This window comes from Vipera ursinii (assembly GCF_947247035.1).
Source record: "Vipera ursinii genome assembly, chromosome: 1".
In the NCBI taxonomy this organism is placed as follows: Eukaryota; Metazoa; Chordata; class Lepidosauria; order Squamata; family Viperidae; genus Vipera; species Vipera ursinii.
The window spans coordinates 235,370,308-235,384,809 of NC_139512.1; the positions used below are offsets into that span (position 1 = coordinate 235,370,308).

General features: G+C 42.1%; 1 protein-coding gene across 1 annotated transcript in view; it reads left to right on the top strand.

Annotated features, from left to right (window-relative positions):
* Nucleotides 1-2,239: 2,239 nt before the first annotated feature.
* Nucleotides 2,240-14,502, top strand: part of RIMS1 (regulating synaptic membrane exocytosis 1) — a gene marked incomplete at both ends in the record, with an annotated part of 283,958 nt that continues 271,695 nt past the window's right edge. The window contains one exon of the mRNA XM_083350593.1: nucleotides 2,240-2,427. Coding sequence (XP_083206719.1) covers nucleotides 2,240-2,427 — 188 coding nt within the window. The remainder of the gene's footprint in view (nucleotides 2,428-14,502) is intronic.

The following is a 14,502-nucleotide window of genomic DNA, read 5'->3' on the forward strand; positions in this document are numbered from 1 at the left end:
AAACCACTTCTGAAAAACCTTGCCAAGAAAACTGCAGGGACTAATCAGAGCAGTTGGTAGGAGTCAACACTGATCTGAAGGTGCACATGCACGCACAAGACACAATACTGCACAATGCATTACCCTTTTTGTTATTGTTTTAAAATAGTTTGAAAGAACTTAACAGGTTGAATGGTTGACCAATTGCAAATTCACAACTGAGGGGGGGTTTCTTGTCTGATGTTACTGTGTTTTCCCTTCTCTGTATTAGTATTGCACTATTGTATATATAATGTATATATAACACTATCCTTTATGAATATTCTCTGTTGGATCTCCATGTTATTTTTCTAAATTGTTGTGACCATTGTTTTATTCATTTATTGAGTTTTTGCTTGTAGCATATTTTATTGTTATATGTCACGTTACCTTCACTTAAAAAAGCAGAATATAAGTTTTTTTAAAAAATCATTGTAATGAAAATTCAGAATAATTACTGGGAAGAACAGTGCTTAAGTTTCCTTACTTGCAGCTTCCCTACCATATATTCACACACATCCTTTAAAGAAAAAAGTGAGCAAATTTCAAATTTGCATATTGCATTGAATAAATTCATCAACAAACCTTAAAAGGGCTGTTTATCAACACATAATTCCAGAAAAGGGGAAAAAATCAAATTAAACATTTAACATGTGCAGAAATGTTGACAAATTTTTCAGTCACTTGGGCATATGGCTCCATACAGTATTTTTTTTTGTCTTATCAGCGTTGCTGACAAAATTAGAGAGTAAAAGATTAAATTAAGATTTGGACATAAAGTATCTTTCCCGCCTCATATGATTTCTAAATAAATTTGCTTCAACTGCATTTACGCAGTTCATTTAACGTCGTTTCTTCGCCTTTTAAAAACTGTACAGGAACCAAGCCACATAGGAGCAGTGCTCGATAAGAGGCCAAAAAAAAAAAAAGCAAATATTTCGTTTGATCCTAACCCTGCGTATTCACATGGATTTAAGGGAGGATAATCCCAAACCGGTATGCTTAAAACTGCAGCGTTGCTATTTGAAATCGTGGTTTCTTAATCCTCCACATCCGAATTAAGCAGCATTTCTTCCCTCCCATGCAAATAGGCTCCAGCTACGGCAGTCTTACTTACGGGCGAGGGCAGGGAAATCCGAGGCTCTCCAGATGGTGGATTCCGACTCTGGGGAATCGGAATTCGACAATCTAACTGAGAGCCACAGGTTCCAACTTCTACTACACCCGCCGCTTTGGGAATAAACCTCCCCGAATCGCCGGGGTTTCTTGCAGACGTCGCCTACACGGCTCAGCGCTCTCGGGGAACAGACTCCTCCTAACTGGGATTACTCGTCTGCAAAAACCCTTGCATTCCCCAGCGCCCCGTGCCCAGGTTTGGTTTGGGAAGGCAGCCTTAATCTAGCCTGTAATCTAGGACTGTATTTTCGGAGAGGTATTTCCAGGCTCAGCTTCACAGCGAGGCTTCCCCGTTTCTCTCAAGCGCGGCGCTCGGCCGCGGCTGGAGGAATCAAAAGGTTGGGGATCTGGCGCGTTTGCTGCCCGGATCGTCTCGGCAAGACAGACCTCGGCCGTTACCCAGGAGCGAAGCCGTTTGGACTCCGCCTAACTGACACTAAACTCCCTCCCTCCCTCCCCGTAGCTACTAGCAGCAGTAGAGCATTTAACAGCAGGCGGAGGCAGCAGCAGCAGCGGCGGCGGCAGCGAAGCAGCAGCAGCAGCAGCATCCGCCCTTTCCCTCCAGCCCTGACGGTGCACTGAGCCTGTCGAGCTGCTGCCGCTGCCCGCGCCCTCCCTTCCTCTCCCAGCCTCGGAGGATGGGCTGCAGGAGGCTGTGGGGCATCTCCCGATCTTCCTGAGAACCGGCCGACCGAAGGCAGCGGGAGCAGCAGCGGGAGCAGCAGCAGCAGCAGCCGGCGGAGCTGGGCTCGTCTGGACGGAGCAACCATGACCGCCCGGGTCTCCGCCTCCTCTCCTGCCTCTTCCCAAGAGCTCCTTGCTGCTGCCGATGAACAGAGGACTCCAGTGTAAAGGGAGAAGAAGAAGGAGGAGGAGGAGGAGGAGGAGGAGGAAGACGACGACGACGAAGAAGAAGAGGAGGAGGAGGAAGAGGCGGCGGCGAGCCGAGCCGAGGCGGGAGTGATTGGGTCGCCTTGCCCCAAAGGTACAAAGGTGTCGAAGGGGGGAAAAAAAAGCGGGCAAGGCGCTCTCTCGCTTGCCAAACATGTCCTCGTCTCCTTCTCCTTCTCCTTTTTCTTCGCTGGGGCCCCGCGGGCCTCGGCCCCCCGCCGTGCCTCCCCCCATGCAGGAGCTGCCCGACCTGAGCCACCTGACAGAAGAGGAGCGGAACATCATTATGGCTGTGATGGACCGCCAGAAAGAAGAGGAGGAGAAAGAGGAGGCCATGCTCAAGTAAGCCGGGGCCAGGCGCGCGCGCGCGGGCGCGCGGCCGGCGGGGCGGGGTGGGGTGGGGTGTGGGGGGGTAAGTCTGAACCTGGTGCCGTGGGGGGGGCGGCGGGGGGGGGGGAAAGAGAGAGAGAGAGAGAGAGAAAAGAGAGGCGGCGGCAGAATCGCTGTCACTGAACCAGAGGCAGAGTTTTATGAATGGGGTGGGGTGGGGGAAGAGGAAGAGGAAGGAATAGAGACGGAGGGAGGGGTAATTTTACCAGGCGTCGACACCCTCCTTGCCAAACGCTGCCCAGCCTTTTTGTCGCTCCTGTGGGTAACTTGTTATCTCCCTACTCTTCCCTTTGCCCCTTACAATTTGCCTGGGGGGAGATGCACAGTTGTTGGGGTGGAAGGCAGGGGCTAAGGATGGGCCCCTCTCTTGTCTCTCTTAATCCAGGAGGGCTGGCTTGGAGGTGGCGTTCTCACCACTCTGTTCCTTAACCTGGATTTAAGAGTTTGCCCTATTTCGGAAGGGTCTGATGGGGTGGGGTTTTCTTAGTTGGAAGAGTCTTTAAACTGCCATGCTGCCCCCGCCTGGTGTAAAGGAAGCCAAGCTGGGGTGTGCCTTCCTCCTTTTAATCCAGTTTAAGTATATATATTAAGTATATTAGTATATATATTAAGTATATTAGTATATAGTATATATATATATTAAGTATATTAGTATATATATTAAGTATATATATTAAGTATATTATATATATTATATATATTAAGTATACACACACACACACACACACACACACACACATATATATATATATATATATATGTGTGTGTGTGTGTGTGTGTGTGGTGTGTGTGTGCGTGCGTGCGTGTGTGGGTGTGCATGTGTATGTGTATGTATATATATGTATATATATATGTATGTATATGTGTATGTGTATGTATATGTATATATTTTCTGGGCTGTATGAACTAAAATGTACAATACTGTATGAGATCAAGGGTGTTATCAGGCAAACACAACCCTTTTTAATATGGAAAAATCTGTATAATAAATACAATTTGCTTCCCCCTCCCCCCCTTCATTTCACAGTAATTGCATATAGGTGCAATGGTCAGTTAATGAGCTGGATGCCTTGGGGTTGTTTTTTTTTTGTTTGTTTTTTTGCGACACAGGCTTGGATGGGTGGGCGAGTAGAGTCAGATCATTGGTAGATGCCATAATTTAGAGCTTTCCAGTATTTATTTAAGCCTGTTCACTTTCTCCCCATACTGTCCAACTTCTTTTCAATCCAGTCCATTATATAAGCATATTTTCTAACCTGTAAAACAGATGTATTGAAAGTTAATGTTATCAGTTAATGGATCGCTGGATAGAAAGAGATTGTGGTTGGGCCTATGAATGGGGATCCAAGCTTCTTTGACTAAAAGCATCTCCCAGGCCTACTTGGTTTTGAATGGAAGTAGCAGATCAGGTGATTCCTATCTTTTATGTGCCAAGCTTCTATTGGTACTGACAGCATTCTTGGCATCTCCTTGGACCTTGGGGGACTGATTTTGGTTGCTGTTATCAGAGTGTGCAAATGAACTTGTGAAACCTCTTTTGATTGAGTCCAAAATGATGACATTAAGAAAAGGTCTAAGTTCTAATGATTTGTCTATTCCATTCCCTCCTGCTAGCTGTGTCATCTATAATAGATGGCAATACGGAATCCCTGCAGGCACTCAACTTCTTTATTTTGTATAATGTAAGGGATGGAGCTGGAGACTACCATCTCTTATTGTGTTGTCTCTTTTTGATATGAGCTGGAATTTAGATTTTTGCAGTAGTCATGGCAGGTTGTGTTATTTCATGAAGGCTCAGAAACCAGAAAGGAATGAGTGTTTAACTTTGGTACTGTTTAAGGCTTATGGTGCTGTGAGGATGGAAAGCTGATATTTGCAAGCCTTGAGATATCGTTATCTTTGTTTTAGGAGGAGGAAATGGAAGATTTGAATATCTGCAAGCTTAAACAAGAGAAGTTTATTTTTATAAATTGTGGGAAGTTAAATGATGGATAAGCGTAGTGAGGAAGAAAGATGAAATGTCTTCTACTCTTGTAGAACTATTTAAACTTTTATTAGAAGTTTATTGCTGATAGCAAATGGCATGTATTCCATCCGCAGCTTCATGTTAAGTTCCCTGTCCTAAATACTGACTTGATGATCTCTCTATCTTTTTAGTATGCATAGAATTGCAGTCCTAATAGGTTTTTAGATGACTTTCTTAAAGTTATTTATTTAAATTCTTCTTATTTTACAAGGTTAAAAAAATACACAAGCAAACAATATTTTCAGCTTTGTAACAGCCTTGAATAGGGACGCGGTGGCTCAGTGGGTTAGGACGCTGAGCTTGTCGATCAGAAGGTCGGCAGTTTGGCGGGTCGAATCCCGAGTGCCGCGTAACAGAGTGAGCACCTGTTACTCGTCCCAGCTTCTGCCAACCTAGCAGTTCAAAAGCACGTAAAAATGCAAGTAGAAAAATAGGGACCACTACGGTGGGAAGGTAACAGCGTTCCGTGCGCCTTTGGCGTCTAGTCATGCTGGCCACATGACCACGGAGACGTCCTCGGACAAGCGCTGGCTCTTCGGCTTTGAAACGGAGATGAGCACCGGCCCCTAGAGTCGGAAACGACTAGCACGCATGTGCGGGGGAACCTTTACCTTTACCTTTAACAGCCTTGAAGTCTAAAATAGGCTAGGATGCTTGCACAAGGAATCTTCACCATGCTTGGGAAGGAGTTAAGTAATATATAGGTAGCATACAGTAAATAGCAGTATCACATGGGCCCAGGTAACAAATATAAGGATATTGCATAAAGGCAGTCTGAACTCCTGTCTACCTCTCTTTTTCTGTAGGAATATCCTTATACTGTAAACTAAATGTAAGAGCTAGGGCTAGGCCATTTTTAAAGCTTGTTAAAAACCTGATCAGGACTATCCCTTGAATGTTCAAATTTGTACATACTAGAAAATAACTTTGAGGACTGCTCCTGAAAGGTAATTAATTTATATTGCTTTAATAAGTGTTCAAAGGGTTGTAATGAAAAATGGAACTTCTTATACTTGCACACCCACAGCAGCTTATTTCATCCAAAGGCATCTGGTTAATAACAAATTAGCTGCTGCATTAGGTACTGTAGATGGAATCTGGTGTTTTGGGGGGCGGTATTTCAGTATATAATCTGGAAGCTGTAATTAAATCTCAGGTCACAGAAAACTGGAAGCGAAAAAATATTTGTTCAATAGGATTTAAGCCAATTTTATCAATTTTAAGTGAATTTAGTTATTTAAACTGAATCTGTTGTATATAATACAGCATTGTATATATAAGTATTTTACAATAATATAAAACAGTATCTTGGCAAGATTGCCAACTTTGTGTTAGTTTTGTTTCTAAACCTCTTATCTCCATATTAGAAAAAGTTCACGTTTGATTTAGCATATCAGCTTGCTTGTTGAAAGCAGAAAAAGGTCACCATAATGACAAAAGGATATGCAGGTATATTTCAACGGGGAAACTGTTAGCCTTTTAGACTAAGCCAAATTCCCCCCCCCCAAAAAAATGTTAGGGAATTCCTGGAAGTTTGGTATTATGTCAAATCCACCATCAGGGGAAACAGACATAAAACGCATTTATACACTATTCAAAAGAGATAATAAAATAAGGAAACAAAAAGATCAGAAAGCATCCTATCTAGAGCTAGCAACAGATAAGTATCTATTAATACTAGACAAACGGATCAAGGAGAAAACACATTTCCACCAAAACTGGCAGGGATCATTACTGCATATAAACAGCAAAATTCAAACTCACTTGCACTGATGATGTTACTTAATTGGGTAATGAAATGTCTGCAAGCAAATAAGTTCAGAAAGCACCAAGAATTTCACATTCCAGTCTTGAGTTACATATATTCTCTTTTTATTGGAGATATATTTCAGTATGATACTGTTTGAAAGTTATTGTAGCAATACAGTAGTAGAGCACGGGAGCAAACAATCTGATGAAATGTGGGGAGATGCCCTTGAACATCTCTACCACATTGAAGAGCTGGTTTAGAGAGAAAATAGCAGTTTGGGGAAAATGTTATTACTGCCCTGGGATGTACTTTTCTTCTGCTAAGATGGGTTGCCATTTGTGTACGGGCAGCACTGTGTAAGGTGCAATGGTAAGGCGATAAGAGTCAGATAAAATTCCAAGATAAAAATAAAATGCGTTGATTAAAACCACAATCCTAAGACTTGATTTTGAGTGGATAGTCATGCTATTTTAACATGAATTATTCTTTGTAAATATTTGCATTCACTTGTTGGTACTTCTACTAATAGCCAAAGCCGTGTTGCTTTTACTGCCCAGAGATTCAAGAATGCCACTTTCATTGCATCTCTGTTTTAGTTTAGTCCAATTGTCCTTAGATTAAAATAGCTAGTTAAACTGGAACAGCTGGTCTTGTTCCCAAGCACTGACTTGAGTTTTTGTAAGCATTCACTGCAGGTCCTTAATAACGCATCCTGCATGGAAGGAGCCACCGAAATCATGGGTTTTAAACATTGGTTAAGCATTGACTTTCCTGCAGATGGCTCCTAAATCACTTAATCCAGTATCCTCCTTTACAGTGGTAGAGAGTGAGGGAACCGTTATAAGTTTTACCTTTTACATACAGTATCTAGCTAATTCTTAAATTTCAGCTCTGAAAAAAAGTTCAAGGAGTATAAAATAGCACAGGTATATAAAGAAAATATTCATTAGTAATTAAGTGCCATCCAGAAATTCTGGTTTATTACTCTCTAGTTCCTGGGCATCCGCAGTTTTGGTGATTTATCTGCAGATGGTACCATATTGGGGCGAGGTTTACTTGAGCTATAAGGAATGTTAGATTGACACCAATGAGAATTATGCAGGCGTATTCTCCACAGAATTTTAGGTGTAATTAAAGGAGCTTTGGGAGAAAACAGCATTTTTTCCCCTTCGGGTGTAAAAAAATGCAGGGGTAGAGCTTTCGGTAGATGCGCTGCCTTTCCAATTAAATAGACTCTATGTAATAAACCTGCAAAAGGAAAAAAAAACAGTATAAAGCCAGGAATGGGAGCAGTCATTTTTACTTATTGAGGGGAAAAATTTAAACAGACTATATTCCTTTTTATTAGGACCAACTCAAAATTACACAGTAGAGAGCCAATTTTCAAATGAGCATATTAATGTATTTTAATAGGATAGGGTCATCCAGGGTCATCCAGCAGCCTTTGTCAGGTTTTTTTTGTTTTTAAAAAATGACTGCTCATTGTTTTTCATGTCATGGTTAGAATTGTATAAGTGACAAGAGCAACCAAAAATGTGTGCATGAATCCTCCAGTGTTATAGTCCTGCATACTAGGTTAATGGGTGATACAACATTTTTTTAAAGACTCCCTGTTTTAACAAAACTGCCAAAATTACTGCTCTTCCCCCCCCCCTTATGATGAACTCTTTGAACCATCAATTTGATGTAAATATTAGTGAGAGTTTTTGGACTTGTAATACCCATGTTTAAAGGTTGGCAGTATACATCTATTCAACAGTTCTCTTGCTTGTTGGGAACTGTAGTCCATTACATCTGAAAGCTGTTGAGGAAATCTGAGTAAGCAAGCTATATATATAACAACTGTCAAAAGTATTTAGCAAAGAATAATTTATATGAATCCTAAGACTGCACTTGTGGATGAAAAATGTGTTTTGTAAATTGACTACAGTACCTACTTTATCTGTAGTGCCTTATCAATATTCCAAAAAAATTGCTGGAAAATCCAAAATTGTTTAGATGTGTGTTGTCTTCACCCACACCTAGAATAAAAAATAAAAATTGGGTAGATTTCTGAGTGTGCATATTTATAAATTCCTATTCTTTACAGATCCTTTCTCTTCTGTGGTAATTTTGGGGAGACATGAGGATCCAACAGCATGTGTACAGTGCAATATACCTTTCTTTTTGTGATTATATAGCCATGGCGGAATCCATGCATGTAGGATCTTACTTAGTCTAATTTGTACTCGCAAGAACCTTTAGTTCTGAAACCTGATCTGAACAAAATAAGAAGAAGGAAAGAATTCAAGATGACAACAGCTGCTGATAATAGCAAAACAAGCTGGCTCTTTCTTGTGTCTTCCTAGGTTGTTTTTATGTTATCTCTTGTGACATAAATCAGATATGCAGAACTATATTTTCCTTTGGTGCTTCTTGTGTATTTATTAAGGTGATACAGGTTTTACTAAGTTGCTTATCCTCACAGATGTCTATTACATTTTCCAAGGGAAATAGAATACATGTAGTCCTCAATTTAAGACCACAAATCGTGCCCAAAATTTATGTTGCTAAGTGAAAAATTTGTTCAGTGAGTTTTGCCCCATTTTACGACTTGCTACATTTGTTAAGTAAATCATTGCAGTTGTTAAATTAGTGACAAGGTTGTTAAGTGAATCTGGCTTCCTCACTTACTTTGCTTGTCAGAAGGTTGCAAAAGGTGATCACATGACCTCAGGACGCTGCAACCATCATAAATGTCGGTTGTCAAGCATCCAAATGTAAATCATGTGACCCATGGGTATGCTGCAATAGTTGTAAATGTGAAAATGGTCATAAATCACTTTTTTAATGTTGTAACTTTGAATGGTCACTAAGCAAACCGTTGAGGATTACCTGTATTATTTTATCTATTAATAACAGACACACATCATATATACACGTATATCATATATCTCCTATACCACAAAATCCATACTGCAAAGACCATTGTTAATATTACTCAGATTACCTCTAAGTTTCTATAACTGAAGTAAGTTTAATGCAGTGTGTACTGGGAACCAGATCATTGATTGCTAAATGCCTGGAAAAATCAATTTATTACATTTGGGAACAGTGACTCTAAAACACTTTTATAACTTTTGATGCTAATTCTTAAGGACTTAAGGTTACAGCTGATTGAACAGTGGAAATCTTTGTTGTTTCTATACTCTTCAACATCTGAAATTATTCTTCAAAATATATGCAAATCCAAATACTGAAAACTATGTGTAATTCTGTGCTTCCAAATCACATAAGAAAGTACAGTGTAGATACTAATGTGTTCTCTGTTGTGAGAAACACATCCATATGAGTTTGCCTTTACATTTGTTAAATTTATTTTGATGTTGAAAATTCACTGTCTTGGATGATTTCCTATGGACTGATCTATTAAAGTATATTGTACATTCATTCTTATATTTAGCAGTATATTTTTAATTTTCTCTGTCATATCTGATTAGAGTAATACCGGTAAGTATGTTTTTGAGTATATAAAATATTAGTGACATAAACTTAAGACCAGTGCATTTCCCAAGCTAAAGAGCAGAGTTGCTTACAAGAAATTCTTGGAACTATGACATGTGCAATTCATTGACAAAAAGTTGAGGGAAACACAAGAATAGAAAACTTCAAATATTTCTCTTTGGGCAAATTTAATTTTCCTTTGACTGGAAAAAGAGAAAAAAAGAATTATATATGTACTTAGTATTAATTTATTCATTTCAAGCCATATCATGCTTTTCTGGCCATTTCTCTCTAGACTAACTTGCATTTTGATGAATTAAAGATAACACAGTCCTCGGCACTGCCATGTTTGATCATACAAAAGCAATCCTCCTCGTTATCACTGAGGTGTAAGTAATCAGAACAGATTTGGAAGGTAGTGTTTGTGAGAAGGCTACATAAAACAGTGTTCGCGTTTTGCACCCTCTTATTGCTCTCACTGAGGGCAACAAACTGAAATGTTGGTAGTTAGTCTCTGCTGTTGGTATCAGGTACCTTCTAATCCAAGGTGTATGAAGTTCTGGTCACAGGTGTTACAAGTAATAGGAACGGACAATTTTCATAGTTGTACAAATTCATTTCCTGAAAATTCTTTGTAATATTTATTCTCATAGAGTACAGTACAGCACAGCAAAGCAAAGTCAGTCACCTAAATTGCAATTCTTCAATTGCAAAACCTTCCTTTGTCCATCCTGAATCATATGAAGCCACCATGTTTGACACACACCTGGAATGTTTTTGAGCGTGTGCTCCATCACTCTCTGGAAAAGCCCTGGGGCTACACTGACTCCGAATTGTAGGCGTCGTACCCTGAAAGCTCCCCTGTGGGTGACTATGGTCTGAGCTTCCACCGTGGCATCATCCACGGGCAGTTGCTGGTAGGTTGGGGCCAAATCCAATTTGGCGAATACGTGACCTCCCTGTAGAGACGCCAGAATATGGCTGATTACAGGCACCGGATATGCATGTTGTTGAAGTGCTCTGTTTATAGTGCACTTGTAATCTGCGCATATGCACCCCTCACCGTTGGCTTTAAGTGATGTAACGGTGTCTTCCACACACTGCTATCTACTGGCTGCAACACGCCTTGTTGTATCAGCTTGTCCAGCTCTGCGTCTATTTTTGCTTTGAGGGCAAAAGGCACTCTGCAAGTCTTGATCCTGATTGGGGTTACAGTTGGATCAAGGTGGAGGGCAATTGGAGGTCGCTTGTACTTGCCCAAGCTAGGGCTGAAAACATCAGTAAATTCCTGGCAAACTGCCGACAGGTCCGCTGCTTGCATTCTGTTAATGCCAGTCATATGGATGCTCAGGGCATCGAACCAGTTTAAGCTTGTGAGGTTGCCTTCGACTAGCACAACCTCGAGGGGGCCCTCAAACTCTTTGAATTGAACCTTGAGCATAGCTTCTGCCTTAACCGCTACGTCGGAATTTTGGAAATCCGCTAACAGCAGATTTGACAGCTTGAGTTCAACTCTTTTGCCGCTGCAGTTGCAAATGTTCTTAAAAGTTCTTTGAGAAATTATGGACAGGGCTGACCCCGTAATCCAGTTCCATGTGACATGGAATTCCTTGAAGCTTGACCTTAAGCCTAAGCTTTTCTTTAAGGGGGTGATGGGCACCTGTTCTAAAAACGCTCCTTCTACTGGAGCAATAGCCAACTCTGTTCTGCCCCGGGGGCCCTGTACCTTTCCTGAGAAATTCTTCTTGTTGAATGTCCCTCTGGAGACCTTTACAGATGGCAGCAATGTGGCTTTGTTTGCCACATGCCTGGCACATTGCTGTACAGAACCTGCACTCCAAGCATCTGTGTCGACCTCCACAGCCTGCACATCGAGTGAAGGGAACTGCCTTCTCAAACGGCCGTTGGCCTCTTTCTGGTGGTTTCTGCATCCGAGCAATTTCAGTGTCCCTGTCAGAGTCATCGGCTCATGGTGGACGGCTTCTGGGCTGGGAGTGTTCTTGGAGGGCTGCAATGCTCTGACGGCTCCCCCAGCAGCTTCTTCAGCTGCTGGGGGAGCCCTGTTATGTATTGCCCTGTTCACCGCCCTGAGTCCCCTGGGAGAAGGGCGGTATATAAATTAAATTAATAAAATAAAATAAATAAATAATTATCTCCTTCAGGGTGTCTTGGAACAACAAGGTTTCTTCACAAAAAGCTTCTGCTGAAGGTCCCTGTTCCTCAACCCACATACCAAATGGCCTCTCAGTCTCTATTCGAGGTCTGTGAAGTTGCAGAGATGGGATGCTTGTCGTAACGCGGCAACAAATTCGGCAGCTGACTCTCCCAGTTGCTGCTTCCTTTGCTCAAACACGTGTCTCTATGCAGTGATGGAGAGCTTCAGCTCGAAATGTTCCTTGAGCTTTTTCTTGAGATCGGAGTAGGTGACTAACTCTAGTGTGGTTGGAGCGACTAGGTTTTCAGCTATATTGAACATCGCCTGACCACACACGCACAGTAGCGTTGCAGCCTTTAAGCCATCTTCGCTAACTTGGTTAGCCCTCAGATAGTTCTCGACGTGCAAAACGTACGAGCTCCACCTCTTGGGATGCGACACGTCGAACTCTGACAGCTTGCCGATCTTGGCCATGGTAAGCTGTTGCTGACCTCTCAATGCCTTGTGCTGCTAAGGGCTTCTTTGTTGATCCTAGGGATGGATCCTTAGGATGTGGGTGCCTCCAGCGTGGTTTGCTAGCAGGCAGAGGGGGGAACGTAGTTCCTATCAGGGCGCTGATGCGTGGTCTTACCCCTAATGACTTCTGGCGCTCTCCTCCTTTGCAGCACATCCCACCTTCGTCGCCACTGTTATGTTTCAGGATTGGTGAGGCATTGACAAGGTGCTTGGTACAAATAGCAACACGTTTATTAAGTTAACACAGAAGCGGGGGTGAACTGCCGCTAAGCTTCTATTTATATGGATCACCGCTAGGTGGCGGCCAATAGAATTAAGGCAGTCTTCCCGCTTAAAATGCAAGTAACAGCTCTGGAGACAAGCAGTCTGGAGTTTAAACAGACAAAGTAGCTAACTAACAATAACGATTTCCCAAGTATTTTACACCAATATGTAATATCATCTATATATCTATATCTATCAATCAATCTTTATTATGATCATGGACCAGCACCAATATATCTATATCTAAATATTTATTTATTTATTTGTTTGTTTTTATATACCGCCCTTCTCCCGAAGGACTCGGGGCGGTGTACAGAGCAAGGTAAGTATACAGTAAAAACAATAGTAAAACAAATGAGACCCCAAAATCTATCAGGCCAGGCCGGCTTGTTGGAATAGGTAGGTTTTTAAGTCACGTCGGAAGGTGCGAAAGTCGGGGGCCATCCGGATTTCGGCAGGCAAGCAGTTCCAAAGGGTTGGCGCACCCACTGAGAATGCTCTCCCCCTGGGGGCCACCAGCCGGCATTCTGACCGGTGGCACCCTGAGGAGGCCCTCTCTGTGGGAGCGCACAGGACGGAGGGGTGTTGACGCTGGCAGTAGGTGCTCCCGTAGGTAATCCGGACCCATGCCATGTAGGGCTTTGTATGTCATCACTAGCACCTTGAATTTCACTCGGAAGGCAACTGGAAGCCAGTGCAGCTCACGGAGGAGAGGTGTAATATGGGAGTATCGGGAAGCCCCCAAAAGTGTTCGTGCAGCTGCACTCTGTACCAGCTGAAGCTTCCGAGTGGCTTTCAAGGGCAGCCCCATGTAAAGAGCGTTGCAGTAGTCAAGGCGAGAGGTCACAAGTGCATGGGTGACTGTACGCAAGGCATCCAGGTCCAGATAGGGTCGTAGTTGGCGCACTAGGCGAACCCGACTGAAGGCCCCCCTGGTCACAGCTCCTATGTGATCTTCTAAGGAGAGCTGTGAGTCTAGGAGGACACCCAGGTTGCGGGCCCTATCAACGGGGGGCAATAACTCACCCCCAATATTAAGGGATGGAATACTCTGGGTATCCTGGCATGCCGGTATGTACAGCCATTCAGTCTTGTCCGGGTTGAGTTGAAGCCTGTTCCTCCCCATCCATTCCCGGACCGCTTCCAGGCAGCGGGACATCACGTCGAGGGCATCACTGATGTGGTTTGGAGTCAAGATGAAAAGCTGGGTGTCATCAGCATACTGATGGTATCCTACTCCAAAACCACGAATGATCTCATCTAAATATAGTGATCTTGATCAAATAAATCCACATTATATTTTTGTATTTATTTTAAAAAGTTTGATCTTTAATCCTTTTAAATAATATCCCACAAATTGATTTCTTATCATTTTCTCTTTGTCTCCTCTTAGAAATTCCTTCAGAGGTTTAACAAATTTCTTTTGAAAATCATAGATAAGAAAGCTGTCCATATCACTTTTCTAATTTATTATTTGCATGTTGCCTTTTATTATTAAGACAACAACTGATTTAATTTGTAAATCCAGTGTGGCATCTTTTTAAATATCACTTCTGTAGTCTGGCATTCGTAAATTCATTGCCAGATCCACAGCCTTAGTCTTAATTTTGTCCAGTAAAAAATCTGTCATTATTTTTATTTATTTATTAGATTTTTATCCCACATTTATTTTTTATAAATAACTCAAGGTACCAAACATATATAATACTCATTCCTTCTCCTATTTTCCCAACGGCAAGAATCTTGTGAGATGAGTTTGGCTAAGAGAGAGTGACTATCCCAATTGGGGTCACCACCTTGGCTTTCAGGCTTAAGGGAGGACTTGAACTTATA